Source organism: Lithobates pipiens, unplaced genomic scaffold (assembly GCF_037356315.1).
Source record: "Lithobates pipiens isolate NorthernLeopardFrog02 unplaced genomic scaffold, aLitPip1_a1.2 Scaffold_23, whole genome shotgun sequence".
Lineage (NCBI taxonomy): Eukaryota > Metazoa > Chordata > Amphibia > Anura > Ranidae > Lithobates > Lithobates pipiens.
Genome location: NW_027507785.1, coordinates 331946260 through 331960720, shown reverse-complemented (window position 1 = coordinate 331960720; position 14461 = coordinate 331946260). Strand labels below are relative to the sequence as shown.

Genomic DNA, 14461 nt, shown 5'->3' with positions numbered 1-14461 from the left:
ATTCTGAGTCATGGGGAAAGCAAAAGAATTGTCAAAGGGTCTGCGGTAAAAAAAGTAGCTGAACGTATAAAACAGGAAAGGGATATAAAAAGATATCCAAGGAATTGAGAATGCCAATCAGCAGTGCTCAAACTCTAATCAAGAAGTGGAAAATGAGGGGTTCTGTTGAAACCAAGTAGATATAACCTTGTGAGCTGCCACACTCCTACCCTAAAGTAAAAAAAATGAAAAAATATAAAATGAAATAAAATAAAAAAAATATAAATTAAAATGTAATATTTTGAAAATAAAATAAAGATAAAAATAATAATAATAAAATAAACTAGAAATTAAAATAAAATTAAAATAAATAAATAATAAAAGTAAAAATAAACAGCTGCCAACCCTACCCACACTTCCCAAATGTGACAATACAAACTGATATACCAAATGTGTGGCGCTAAAAATAAATGAAAGATATAAAATATAAATAAGATAAATGTTAAACTAATAACAAAATGCATATATCCTATAATGTGAATCATGTATATCTTCTGAAACCAAAACACGGTCAGGTAGACCAACTAAAATTTCAGCCACAACTGCCAGGAAAATTGTTCGGGATGCAAAGAAAAACCCCACAAATAACTTCAGGTGAAATACGGGACTCTCTGAAAACATGTGGTGTGGCTGTTTCAAGATGCACAATAAGGAGGCAACTTGAAGAAAGATGGGCTGCATGGTCGAGTCTCCAGAAGAAAGTCGTTACTACACAAATCCCACAAAGTATCCCGCTTACAATACGCCAAACAGCACAGAGACAAGCCTCAAACCTTCTGCCACAAAGTCATTTGGAGTGATGAGACCAAAATTGAGCTTTTTGGATACAACCATAAACACTACATTTGGAGAGGACTCAACAAGGCCTAGGATGAAAGGTCCACCATACCTACTGTGAAACACGGAGGTGGATCGCTGATGTTTTGGGGATATGTGAGCTACAAAGTCACAGGAAATTTTGTCTAAATTGATGGCAAGTTGAATGCAGAATGTTATCAAAAAACACTGGAGGAACATTTGCATTCATCAGCCAGGAAGCTGCGCATGGGACGTACTTGGACCTTCCAACATGACAATGATCCAAAACGCAAGGCCAAGTCAACCTGTCATTGAGGTCAGAAGAATAAAGTGAAGGTTCTGGAGGGGCCCATCTCAGTCTCCTGACCTCAATATCATTGACCCCCTCTGGGGAGATCTCAGATGTGCCATTCATGCGAGACAGCCCAAGAATTTACAGGAACTGGAAGCTTTGTGCCAAGAGGAATGGGCAGCTTTACCATTTGAGAAGCAGTGGTGGCCCGTCCATAGGGGCCCTCCTGTGTAGTAAAAAAAAAAAAAAAAGAAAAGAAGAACAAAAAAAAAAGAAAAACGTTTTTTTAAAACTGCCCCTTTAAGGAAAAAAAAAGTCCTTTAACATTGCACTGTGTAAGAGCGCCGGACACAGTGCACTATGGGAAGCGCCACATCAATGCAATCACAAGATTGCAGACGCGGCGCTTCATTTGCGGGCTTTTATCCCGCCTTGGGGTGCTTTCCGAGGGGCCACTAGCTTGCGCCCGGCGCTCATAGTATCTAGTACTATGGCCGGGTGGTTTGATTGACATCTGACTCAGATGTCGCTTCCTGTTTTGGCTCACACCGCAGGTGAGGAGAGGAGGACGCAGTCAGCAAGGTAAGTACCGCTGCGCTCCGGGGGGAGTATCTGTAAGACATTCGTTTTTTCATTAGCAGTGCCTATGGAGCGGGCTGGCAGCTCCGCTCCTTCTCTTGGTGCAGCCGATCGATGTGCAGGGACTCAGCATTTCTGATCTCCAACTTTACTTCCCTAAAACTTGGTGTAATCTACATGTGTACACCTTCCCTATCACACCGATCCCCTCCCCCGTCACTATCTTCTGTTTGCATACATCTTCACTGCTCCTTCCCACATTACTTTTTATCTCTTCCAAACTGTTGAGCAGCTCAGTACATTCTGTACTGCACTCATTTTAAAGCTGTAGTAAACCCGCTGAAATGTTTTTTTTTTTTTTTTCAGACCTGTAAGGGAAAAGGCATAATGAGCTAGTATGCACCGCATACTAGCCCATTATGAAATACTTACCTTAGAACGAGGCCCCGACATCTCACCCGATACACGCCGAGGGAGCTGACATGTTCCCTCTGCGTGTCTTCCGGGTATCACGGCTCCGGCGCTGTGAGTGGCCGGAGCCGCGATATCGTCACTCCCGCGCATACGCTATACAACCGCTTTAAGGTGGCCGTAGGAATGAAATTAAAAAGGAATCATCTACACCTTAAATGAGTACAGAGAATGTACTGAGCTGCTCAACAGTTTGGAAGAGATAAAAAGTAGGAAGGAAAGGGTGTCAGTCAGTGATTTGACCCCTAAAGAGGAATGCCCAGATCTGAGACCACACTTGTAAAGAAGAACTCAGCACAGGGATGGTGGGAACCCCTTATAATGGGCACAGCGGGTGTACAGACCTGGGAACTCAGCACAGGGATGGTGGGAACCCCTCATAATGGGCACAGCAGGTGTACAGACCCGGGAACTCAGCACAGGGATGGTGGGAACCCCTCATAATGGGCACAGCAGGTGTACAGACCCGGGAACTCAGCACAGGGATGGAGGGAACCCCTCATAATGGGCATAGCGGGTGTACAGACCCGGGAACTCAGCACAGGGATGGAGGGAACCCCTCATAATGGACACAGCGGGTGTACAGACCCGGGAACTCAGCACAGGGATGGAGGGAACCCCTCATAATGGGCATAGCGGGTGTACAGACCCGGGAACTCAGCACAGGGATGGAGGGAACCCCTCATAATGGGCATAGCGGGTGTACAGACCCGGGAACTCAGCACAGGGATGGTGGGAACCCCTCATAATGGACACAGCGGGTGTACAGACCCGGGAACTCAGCACAGGGATGGAGGGAACCCCTCATAATGGGCATAGCGGGTGTACAGACCCGGGAACTCAGCACAGGGATGGAGGGAACCCCTCATAATGGGCATAGCGGGTGTACAGACCCGGGAACTCAGCACAGGGATGGTGGGAACCCCTCATAATGGGCACAGCGGGTGTACAGACCCGGGAACTCAGCACAGGGATGGTGGGAACCCCTCATAATGGGCACAGCGGGTGTACAGACCCGGGAACTCAGCACAGGGATGGTGGGAACCCCTCATAATGGGCACAGCGGGTGTACAGACCCGGGAACTCAGCACAGGGATGGAGGGAACCCCTCATAATGGGCATAGCGGGTGTACAGACCCGGGAACTCAGCACAGGGATGGTGGGAACCCCTCATAATGGGCACAGCGGGTGTACAGACCCGGGAACTCAGCACAGGGATGGTGGGAACCCCTCATAATGGGCACAGCGGGTGTACAGACCCGGGAACTCAGCACAGGGATGGAGGGAACCCCTCATAATGGGCATAGCGGGTGTACAGACCCGGGAACTCAGCACAGGGATGGTGGGAACCCCTCATAATGGGCACAGCAGGTGTACAGACCCGGGAACTCAGCACAGGGATGGTGGGAACCCCTCATAATGGACACAGCGGGTGTACAGACCCGGGAACTCAGCACAGGGATGGAGGGAACCCCTCATAATGGGCATAGCGGGTGTACAGACCCGGGAACTCAGCACAGGGATGGTGGGAACCCCTCATAATGGGCACAGCGGGTGTACAGACCCGGGAACTCAGCACAGGGATGGAGGGAACCCCTCATAATGGGCATAGCGGGTGTACAGACCCGGGAACTCAGCACAGGGATGGTGGGAACCCCTCATAATGGGCACAGCGGGTGTACAGACCCGGGAACTCAGCACAGGGATGGTGGGAACCCCTCATAATGGGCACAGCGGGTGTACAGACCCGGCAACTCAGCACAGGGATGGTGGGAACCCCTCATAATGGGCACAGCGGGTGTACAGACCCGGGAACTCAGCACAGGGATGGAGGGAACCCCTCATAATGGGCATAGCGGGTGTACAGACCCGGGAACTCAGAGCAGGGATGGTGGGAACCCCTCATAATGGGCACAGCGGGTGTACAGACCCGGGAACTCAGCACAGGGATGGTGGGAACCCCTCATAATGGACACAGCGGGTGTACAGACCCGGGAACTCAGCACAGGGATGGAGGGAACCCCTCATAATGGGCACAATGAGGCTGCAATTGATGACCACAGTTTTATCTAGCAGTAATGATACATAATCACCTGATAAAGGGGGCAATACAAGGTATTAAGAACTGGGGTATGTAAACTTTTGATCAGGGTCATTTGGGTAGTTTCTGTTGTGATTATGATATAAAAGGAGTAAACACGGGTGATTGATAATAAATGGCTTCAGCCAATCACTGACCATGAGCGAGAGAAAGGGTTTTTGTGTCTTCCATATTCTCTGAAAAATGGGGAAAGAAATCATAAATTCTGCCAGGGTATGTAAACTTATGAGCACAACGTGTGTGTGTATATATATATATATAAAATTAGAGGTCCTGAGTGACTAAATGGGGGAGGGATTCCTTGCAGGGTAGGTGAGGGTATGATAACATGACAACATGCCTTTTGATGACACAGTGTTGCTACATCCCCAACAAGGTCCACAGTGTGATACAATATCAATGCATATATATATATATACAATACAGGGGGTGTCCTTATACAATGTATGTGTTCTCCATGTATATACAGTGTATGGGGTATCCATGTTTATACAATGTATCGGTTCTCCGTTTATATACAATGTTTGGGGGAAGTCAGTGTATATACAATGTATGGGGTGTCAGTGTATATACAATGTATGGGGTGTCAGTGTATATACAATGTATGGGGTGTCAGTGTATATACAGTGTATGGGGTGTCAGTGTATATACAATGTATGGGGTGTCGGTGTATATACAATGTATGGGGTGTCAGTGTATATACAATGTATGGGGTGTCAGTGTATATACAATGTATGGGCTGTCAGTGTATATACATTGTATGGGGTGTCAGTGTATATACAATGTATGGGCTGTCAGTGTATATACAATGTATGGGGTGTTAGTGTATATACAATGTATGGGGTGTCAGTGTATATACAATGTATGGGGTGTCAGTGTATATACAATGTATGGGCTGTCAGTGTATATACATTGTATGGGGTGTCAGTGTATATACAATGTATGGGCTGTCAGTGTATATACATTGTATGGGGTGTCAGTGTATATACAATGTATGGGGTGTCAGTGTATATACAATGTATGGGGTGTCAGTGTATATACAATGTATGGGGTGTCAGTGTATGTACATTGGATGGGGTGTCAGTGTATATACAATGTATGGGGTGTCAGTGTATATACAATGTATGGGGTGTCAGTGTATATACAATGTATGGGGTGTCAGTGTATGTACATTGGATGGGGTGTCAGTGTATATACAATGTATGGGGTGTCAGTGTATGTACATTGGATGGGGTGTCAGTGTATATACAATGTATGGGGTGTCAGTGTATATACATTGTATGGGGTGTCAGTGTATATACAATGTATGGGCTGTCAGTGTATATACATTGTATGGGGTGTCAGTGTATATACAATGTATGGGGTGTCAGTGTATGTACATTGGATGGGGTGTCAGTGTATATACAATGTATGGGGTGTCAGTGTATATACAATGTATGGGGTGTCAGTGTATATACAATGTATGGGGTGTCAGTGTATATACATTGTATGGGGTGTCAGTGTATATACATTGTATGGGGTGTCAGTGTATATACAATGGATGGGGTGTCAGTGTATGTACATTGGATGGGGTGTCAGTGTATATACAGTGTATGGGCTGTCAGTGTATATACAATGTATGGGGTGTCAGTGTATATACAATATATGGGCTGTCAGTGTATATACATTGTATGGTGGTGTCAGTGTATATACATTGTATGGGGTGTTAGTGTATGTACAATGTATGGGGTGTTAGTGTATATACAATGTATGGGGTGTCAGTGTATATACATTGTATGGGGTGTCAGTGTATATACAATGTATGGGTTCTCCATGTATATACATTGTATGGGGTGTCAGTGTATATACAATGTATGGGGTGTCAGTGTATGTACATTGGATGGGGTGTCAGTGTATATACAATGTATGGGGTGTCAGTGTATATACAATGTATGGGGTGTCAGTGTATATACAATGTATGTGGTGTCAGTGTATATACAATGTATGGGGTGTCAGTGTATGTACATTGGATGGGGTGTCAGTGTATATACAATGTATGGGGTGTCGGTGTATATACAATGTATGGGGTGTCGGTGTATATACAATGTATGGGGTGTCGGTGTATATACAATGTATGTGGTGTCAGTGTATATACAATGTATGTGGTGTCAGTGTATATACAATGTATGGGGTGTCAGTGTATATACAATGTATGGGGTGTCAGTGTATATACAATGTATGGGGTGTCGGTGTATATACAATGTATGGGGTGTCGGTGTATATACAATGTATGTGGTGTCAGTGTATATACAATGTATGTGGTGTCAGTGTATATACAATGTATGTGGTGTCAGTGTATATACAATGTATGGGGTGTCAGTGTATATACAATGTATGGGGTGTCAGTGTATATACAATGTATGGGGTGTCGGTGTATATACAATGTATGGGGTGTCGGTGTATATACAATGTATGTGGTGTCAGTGTATATACAATGTATGTGGTGTCAGTGTATATACAATGTATGGGGTGTCATTGTATATACAATGTATGGGTTCTCCATGTATATACAATGTATGGGCTGTCAGTGTATATACAGTGTATGGGGTGTCAGTGTATATACAATGTATGGGGTGTCAGTGTATATACAATGTATGGGGTGTCGGTGTATATACAATGTATGGGGTGTCGGTGTATATACAATGTATGGGGTGTCATTGTATATACAATGTATGGGTTCTCCATGTATATACAATGTATGGGCTGTCAGTGTATATACAGTGTATGGGGTGTCAGTGTATATACAATGTATGGGGTGTCAGTGTATATACAATGTATGGGGTGTCGGTGTATATACAATGTATGGGGTGTCAGTGTATATACAGTGTATGGGGTGTCAGTGTATATACAATGTATGGGCTGTCAGTGTATATACAGTGTATGGGGTGTCAGTGTATATACAGTGTATGGGGTGTCAGTGTATATACAATGTATGGGCTGTCAGTGTATATACAGTGTATGGGGTGTCAGTGTATATACATTGTATGGGGTGTCAGTGTATGTACAATGTATGGGTTCTCCATGTATATACAATGTATGCGGTGTCAGTGTATATACAATGTATGGGGTGTCAGTGTATATACAGTGTATGGGGTGTCAGTGTATATACAATGTATGGGGTGTCAGTGTATATACAATGTATGGGGTGTCGGTGTATATACAATGTATGGGGTGTCAGTGTATATACAGTGTATGGGGTGTCAGTGTATATACAATGTATGGGGTGTCGGTGTATATACAATGTATGGGGCGTCGGTGTATATACAGTGTATGGTTATGTCAGTGTATATACAATGTATGGGGTGTCGGTGTATATACAGTGTATGGTTATGTCAGTGTATATACAATGTATGGGGCGTCAGTGTATATACAGTGTATGGTTATGTCAGTGTATATACAATGTATGGGGTGTCGGTGTGTATACAATGTATGGGTTCTCCATGTATATACAATGTATAGATTGTGTCTCTCCCCGCAGTAAGCCGGACGTGGTGGATCCACACCTGAAGCAGCAGCTCCTCCTCTGGAGAATTCCGGCCATCCTGAAGAAGATCGGGGCGTTCTTCATGAGGCCCATGGTGAGTAGATCTCACATCATGAAGGCTGAGCCGATGAAGATATTGTAGGGCTCAAATCTTCTCCTCCTGGGACTCTGAAAAGGACTGTTGGGGTGCTGCGGATGCCGCCATCTTGGATTCCTTGCACCAAAGTTTGTATGGAATGTCTTAGGTGTCCTAAATGGGAGGGGGGATGGAACAGCAATGGTGTCCCATACAGGAGGGGGGATGGAATGGCAGCGGTGTCCCAGATGGAAGGGGGGATGGAATGGCAGCGGTGTCCCAGATGGAAGGGGGGATGGAATGGCAGCGGTGTCCCAGATGGCAGGGGGGATGGAATGGCAGCGGTGTCCCAGATGGAAGGGGGGATGGAATGGCAGCGGTGTCCCAGATGGGAGGGGGGATGGAATGGCAGCGGTGTCCCAGATGGAGGGGGGGATGGAATGGCAGCGGTGTCCCAGATGGAGGGGGGGATGGAATGGCAGCGGTGTCCCAGATGGAGGGGGGGATGGAATGGCAGCGGTGTCCCAGATGGAGGGGGGGATGGAATGGCAGCGGTGTCCCAGATGGAGGGGGGGATGGAATAGCAGCGGTGTCCCATACAGGAGGGGGGATGGAATGGCAGCGGTGTCCCAGATGGGAGGGGGGATGGAATGGCAGCGGTGTCCCAGATGGGAGGGGGGATGGAATGGCAGCGGTGTCCCAGATGGAAGGGGGGATGGAATGGCAGCGGTGTCCCAGATGGAAGGGGGGATGGAATGGCAGCGGTGTCCCAGATGGAGGGGGGATGGAATGGCAGCGGTGTCCCAGATGGGAGGGGGGATGGAATGGCAGCGGTGTCCCAGATGGGAGGGGGGATGGAATGGCAGCGGTGTCCCAGATGGCAGGGGGGATGGAATGGCAGCGGTGTCCCAGATGGAAGGGAGGATGGAATGGCAGCGGTGTCCCAGATGGGAGGGGGGGATGGAATGGCAGCGGTGTCCCATACAGGAGGGGGGATGGAATGGCAGCGGTGTCCCAGATGGGAGGGGGGATGGAATGGCAGCGGTGTCCCAGATGGCAGGGGGGATGGAATGGCAGCGGTGTCCCAGATGGAAGGGAGGATGGAATGGCAGCGGTGTCCCAGATGGGAGGATGGATGGAATGGCAGCGGTGTCCCATACAGGAGGGGGGATGGAATGGCAGCGGTGTCCCAGATGGGAGGGGAAAAGGAATGGCAGCGGTGTCCCATACAGGAGGGGGGATGGAAATGGCAACGGTGTCCCAGATGGGAGGGGGGATGGAATGGCAGCGGTGTCCTAGATGGGGAGGGGGATGGAATGGCAGCAGTGTCCCATACGGGAGGGGGATGAAATGGCAGCGGTGTCCCATACGGGAGGGGGGATGAAATGGCAGCGGTGTCCCATACGGGAGGGGGGATGAAATGGCAGCGGTGTCCCATACGGGAGGGGGGATGAAATGGCAGCGGTGTCCCATACGGGAGGGGGGATGGAATGGCAGCGGTGTCCCAGATGGGAGGGGAAAAGGAATGGCAGCGTTGTCCCATACAGGAGGGGGGATGAAATGGCAACGGTGTCCCAGATAGGAGGGGGATGGAATGGCAGCGGTGTCCCATACAGGAGGGGGGATGAAATGGCAGCGGTGTCCTAGATGGGAGGGGGGATGGAATGGCAGCAGTGTCCCATACGGGAGGGGGGATGAAATGGCAGCGGTGTCCCCATACGGGAGGGGGATGAAATGGCAGCGGTGTCCCATACGGGAGGGGGATGGAATGGCAGCGGTGTCCCAGATGGGAGGGGAAAAGGAATGGCAGCAGTGTCCCATATGGGAGGGGGGATGGAATGGCAACGGTGTCCCAGATGGGAGGGGGGATGGAAGGGCAGCGGTGTCCCATACGGGAGGGGGAATAAAATGGCAACGGTGTCCCAGATGGGAGGGGGGATGGAATGGCAGCGGTGTCCCAGATGGGAGGGGAAAAGGAATGGCAGCGGTGTCCCATACAGGAGGGGGGATGAAATGGCAATGGTGTCCCAGATAGGAGGGGGGATGGAATGGCAGCAGTGTCCCATATGGGAGGGGGGATGGAATGGCAACGGTGTCCCAGATGGGAGGGGGGGATGGAATGGCAGCGGTGTCCCATACAGGAGGGGGGATGAAATGGCAGCGGTGTCCCATACAGGAGGGGGGATGAAATGGCAACGGTGTCCCAGATGGGAGGGGGGATGGAATGGCAGCGGTGTCCTAGATGGGAGGGGGGATGGAATGGCAGCGGTTTCCCATACGGGAGGGGGGATGAAATGGCAGCGGTGTCCCATACGGGAGGGGGGATGAAATGGCAGCGGTGTCCCATACGGGAGGGGGGATGGAATGGCAGCGGTGTCCCAGATGGGAGGGGAAAAGGAATGGCAGCGTTGTCCCATACAGGAGGGGGGATGAAATGGCAACGGTGTCCCAGATAGGAGGGGGGGTGGAATGGCAGCGGTGTCCCATACAGGAGGGGGGATGAAATGGCAACGGTGTCCCAGATGGGAGGGGGGATGGAATGGCAGCGGTGTCCTAGATGGGAGGGGGGATGGAATGGCAGCAGTGTCCCATACGGGAGGGGGGATGAAATGGCAGCGGTGTCCCATACGGGAGGGGGGATGAAATGGCAGCGGTGTCCCATACGGGAGGGGGGATGAAATGGCAGCGGTGTCCCATACGGTAGGGGGGATGGAATGGCAGCGGTGTCCCAGATGGGAGGGGAAAAGGAATGGCAGCGGTGTCCCATACAGGAGGGGGGATGAAATGGCAACGGTGTCCCAGATAGGAGGGGGGATGGAATGGCAGCAGTGTCCCATATGGGAGGGGGGATGGAATGGCAACGGTGTCCCAGATGGGAGGGGGGATGGAAGGGCAGCGGTGTCCCATACGGGAGGGGGAATAAAATGGCAACGGTGTCCCAGATGGGAGGGGGGGATGGAATGGCAGCGGTGTCCCAGATGGGAGGGGAAAAGGAATGGCAGCGGTGTCCCATACAGGAGGGGGGATGAAATGGCAACGGTGTCCCAGATAGGAGGGGGGATGGAATGGCAGCAGTGTTCCCATATGGGAGGGGGGATGGAATGGCAACGGTGTCCCAGATGGGAGGGGGGATGGAAAGGCAGCGGTGTCCCATACAGGAGGGGGGATGAAATGGCAGCGGTGTCCCATACAGGAGGGGGGATGAAATGGCAACGGTGTCCCAGATGGGAGGGGGGATGGAATGGCAGCAGTTTCCCATACGGGAGGGGGGATGAAATGGCAGCGGTGTCCCCATACGGGAGGGGGGATGAAAATGGCAGCGGTGTCCCATACGGGAGGGGGGATGAAATGGCAGCGGTGTCCCATACGGGAGGGGGGATGAAATGGCAGCGGTGTCCCATATGGGAGGGGGGATGAAATGGCAGCGGTGTCCCATATGGGAGGGGGATGAAAATGGCAGCGGTGTCCCATATGGGAGGGGGGATGAAATGGCAGCGGTGTCCATACGGGAGGGGGGATGAAATGGCAGCGGTGTCCCATACGGGAGGGGGGATGAAATGGCAGCGGTGTCCCAGATGGGAGGGGGGATGGAATGGCAGTGGTGTTACAGATGAGGGATAGGAAAGGTCATTATAGCGCCACCTACAGACTCCTCATCATCAATATCTCCTCATAGTACCCACGAATTGCCAACCACCTGGAGGCGCACAGCGGAGTGGGGTAGGTGAGGTGTGACTTCTTACCCATAATGCTAAGCGAGCTTTTCTAACCGCCAATCTACTGACTGCCAGCTGACTTGTTTTCCATTAACTGCTATAAATCATTTCCACACACCGCCAGCAAGAGTGTCTGGCTATACCAGCCTGTGCCCAGTTTATGGCTATACCAGCCTGTGCCTTATGTATGGTTATACCAGTCTGTGCCCAGTTTATGCCAGTCTGTGCCCAATGTATTTATATACCAGTCTGTGTGCAGTGTATGGATATACCAGTCTGTGTGCAATGTATGGATATACCAGTCTGTGCCAATGTACTTATATACCAGTGTATACCAGTCTGTACCCAGTGTATACCAGTCTGTGGCTATACCAGTCTGTGCCCAATGTATTTATATACCAGTCTGTGCCCAATGTACTTATATACCAGTCTGTACCCAGTGTATACCAGTCTGTACCCAGTGTATACCAGTCTGTGGCTATACCAGTCTGTGCCCAGTCTATGTATACAGTGCATCCGGAAAATATTCACAGCGCTTTCCCCATGTTATGTTACAGCCTTATTCCAAAATTGATTAAATTCATTATTTTCCTCAAACTACTTCAAACAATCCCTCATAATGACAACGTGAAAGAAGTTTGTTTGAAATCTTTGGAAATGTATTAAAAATAAAAAATGAAAAAAATCCCATGTACAGAAGTATCCGACTCCTCCCATGTTACATAGTAGGTGAGGTTGAAAACAGACACAAGTCCATCAAGTCCAAACTATGTGTGTGATTATATGTCAGTGTTACATTGTATATCCCTGTATGTTGTGATATTTCAGGTGATTATCTAATAGTTTCTTGAAACTATTGATGCCCCCGCTGAGACCACCGCCTGTGGAAGGGAATTCCACATCCTTGCCGCTCTTACAGTAAAGAACCCTCTACGTAGTTTTAGGTTAAACCTCTTTTCTTCTAATTTTAATGAGTGGCCACGAGTCTTGTTAAACTCCCTTCCACAAAAAAATGTTCTCCCTATTGTGGGGTCACCAGTCCAGTATTTATATAATTAAATCATATCCCCTCTCAGGCGTCTCTTCTCCAGAGAGAATAAGTTCAGAGCTCACAACCTTTCCTCATAACTAATATCCTCCAGACCCTTTATTAGCTTTGTTGCCCTTCTTTGTAGTCGCTCCATTTCCAGTACATCCTTCCTGAGGACTGGTGCCCAGAACTGGACAGTATACTCCAGGTGCGGCCGGACCAGAGTCTTGTAGAGCGGGAGAATTATCCTTTTATCTCTGGAGTTGATCCCTTTTTTAATGCCAATATTCTGTTTGCTTTGTTATCAGCAGCTTGGCATTGCTGAGCCCATCATCTACTAGGACCCCCAGGTCCTTCTCCATCCTAGATCCCCCCAGAGGTTCCCCTCCCCCCCAGGTCCTTCTCCATCCTAGATCCCCCAGAGGTTCCCCTCCCCCAGGTCCTTCTCCATCCTAGATCCCCCCAGAGGTTCCCCTCCCCCCAGTCTATAGATTGCATTCCTATTTTTGCCACCCAAATGCATTATTTAAAATTTTTCTACATTAAACCTCATTTGTCATGTAGTTGCCCCTCCCCCCATTCATTTGTTCATATCTTCTTGCAAGGTTTCCACATCCTGCGGAGAAGTTATTTCCCTGCTTAGCTTATTATCGTCCGCAAATACAGAGATTGATCTGTTTCCCCCATCCCCCTCCTCCAGGTCGTTTATGAACATATTACCCTGTTTCCCCTAAAATAAGACCTAGTGTGATTGTCGGTGATAGCTGCAATAAAAGCCCTACCCCCCAAATAAGCCCTAGTTAAAGTCCTTGTAGGTCTTCTTTTTAGGGTAGGGCTTATTTTTTGAGGAAACAGAGTAGGGCTTATATTGCAGCCAACACCGACAATCACACTAGGTCTTATTTTAGGGGAAACAGGGTAGATAGGATTGGTCCCAGGCACAGAACCCTGGGGACCCCACTACCCACCCCCGACCAATCCGAATACTCCTCATTTATCACCACCCTCTGAACTCGCCCTTGTAGCCAGTTATCAATCCATGTACTCACCCTATGGACCATGCCAACGGACCTTATTTTGTACAGTAAAGTTTATGGGGAACTGTGTCAAATGCTTTTGCAAAATCCAGATACACCACGTCTACGGGCCTTCCTTTATCTAGATACACCACATCTACGGGCCTTCCTTTATCTAGATACACCACGTCTACGGGCCTTTCTTTATCTAGATACACCACGTCTACAGGCCTTCCTTTATCTTGATGCACCACATCTACGGGCCTTCCTTTATCTTGATGCACCACATCTACGGGCCTTCCTTTATCCAGATGCACCATGTCTACGGGCCTTCCTTTATCCAGATACACCACATCTACGGGCCTTCCTTTATCTAGATACACCACGTCTACGGGCCTTCCTTTATCCAGATACACCACATCTACGGACCTTCTTTATCTAGATACACCACGTCTACGGACCTTCCTTTATCTAGATACACCACGTCTACGGGCCTTCCTTTATCAGATACACCACATCTACGGGCCTTCCTTTATCCAGATACACCACATCTACGGACCTTCCTTTATCTTGATGCACCACGTCTACGGGCCTTCCTTTATCTAGATGCACACGTCTACGGGCCTTCCTTTATCTAGATACACCACATCTACGGGCCTTCCTTTATCTTGATGCACCCATCTACGGGCCTTCCTTTATCCAGATGCACCATGTCTACGGGCCTTCCTTTATCCAGATACACCACATCTACGGACCTTCCTTTATCTAGATACACCACGTCTACAGACTTCCTTTATCTAGATACACCACGTCTACGGGA

The 14461-nt window shown here is 49.0% G+C and overlaps 1 protein-coding gene across 1 annotated transcript in view; it reads left to right on the top strand.

The window, feature by feature from the left end:
- The window catches only part of LOC143926714 (vitamin D3 hydroxylase-associated protein-like), a 105208-nt gene that overhangs the window by 42282 nt on the left and 48465 nt on the right, over positions 1-14461 (top strand). The window contains exons 10-11 of the mRNA XM_077450732.1: positions 7798-7897; positions 11556-11599. Coding sequence (XP_077306858.1) covers positions 7798-7897; positions 11556-11599 — 144 coding nt within the window. The remainder of the gene's footprint in view (positions 1-7797; positions 7898-11555; positions 11600-14461) is intronic.